At 37.1% G+C, this 977-nt stretch overlaps 1 protein-coding gene across 8 annotated transcripts in view; it reads right to left on the bottom strand.

The window, feature by feature from the left end:
* Positions 1 to 977, bottom strand: part of LOC102677513 (glutamate receptor ionotropic, kainate 2-like) — a 124,989-nt gene that overhangs the window by 58,126 nt on the left and 65,886 nt on the right. For all 8 annotated transcript variants that reach the window (XR_004149886.1, XR_421222.2, XM_006612206.2 and 5 more), the window contains 2 exons: positions 593 to 646; positions 360 to 524 (listed from right to left, as the gene is read on the bottom strand). Coding sequence is in view for 6 of the 8 variants with exons in the window: in XM_006612206.2 (XP_006612269.1) it covers positions 360 to 524; positions 593 to 646 (219 nt within the window). In the remaining 2 variants the exon portion in view is untranslated. The remainder of the gene's footprint in view (positions 1 to 359; positions 525 to 592; positions 647 to 977) is intronic.

The raw sequence follows: 977 nt of genomic DNA, 5'->3' as shown, positions 1-977 counted from the left end.
CGAATAATTGATAACTCGTTGATTTAATTTAAAATACGACATCAGTCTTATAAAAAATATAACTTCTGTAATTTTTATAAAAATATGGACGAATTTATACTCCATCTATTTATTCATCGCTCTTATACTTCTTGCAACAATTTCTCCAGAAGTCATCCAATAGTCAGTGAACAATCGTGACTATTGACTATCCAACCTTTTTGCAAACAGATGCAACCTATATTCGGATAAAAATCGATGGCGCGCGAATATATCGAAAGGAGTGCAATAACAGATCGCGCAAACATCACGCGAGGACCTCTTCACGTCTCTCTGCAGGGAAGAAGAGATTCTCGATGACACGGAAATTTTTTACCCACCTGTATAACTCTCGATTTGTTGAGAATCGTATTCCCGGACGGTTGATATCGCTCCATGTCCCTCAGGATACCCCGCACACCGACGTCCTCCGCGTCGACCAGACGGAAGGCAGTGATATTGACGAAATTGTACTTGAAGTCCTCGAGGTCGAAGGTCTCGATATCCTGGAACACAGAGATGGATCGCGTTTTCGAGACGCGTGGATCCACTTCCTCGGGCCGAGTGTACTTACGAAAGTTGTGAAGAGATAGTGGTACTTGTAGTCGTTCATTTGCAGCTGCAATATCTGAAAGCAGGCAGACATTTGGAGAGATTATTTTCACTCGAAGAGGAGAGAATGTCTTTCTCTTGATTGGTTCGATTTCTTTTTTTTTCCATGATCCATATTCAATTTTTCCAAACGTTATGAACGAAGAATCAATATTTTCTAGAACGAAATTATTAAAAATATATTATTAAAAATATAGATAAAATATAACAAGTGAAATATATATATATAAATTGTATTATAAAATATATTCTTTAAAATATCGAGTTACTAATACGAGATTTTGGATAGTAATATAGATACCGAGTCTGTCAATCGCACTGACACGCGATCTATGAAACTTCAAAAA

Source organism: Apis dorsata, unplaced genomic scaffold, assembly GCF_000469605.1.
Source record: "Apis dorsata unplaced genomic scaffold, Apis dorsata 1.3 scaffold_99, whole genome shotgun sequence".
NCBI classification, from domain to species: domain Eukaryota; kingdom Metazoa; phylum Arthropoda; class Insecta; order Hymenoptera; family Apidae; genus Apis; species Apis dorsata.
The sequence above is the reverse complement of the archived record's forward strand: the minus strand, read 5'-3'. Positions and strand labels throughout refer to the sequence as shown.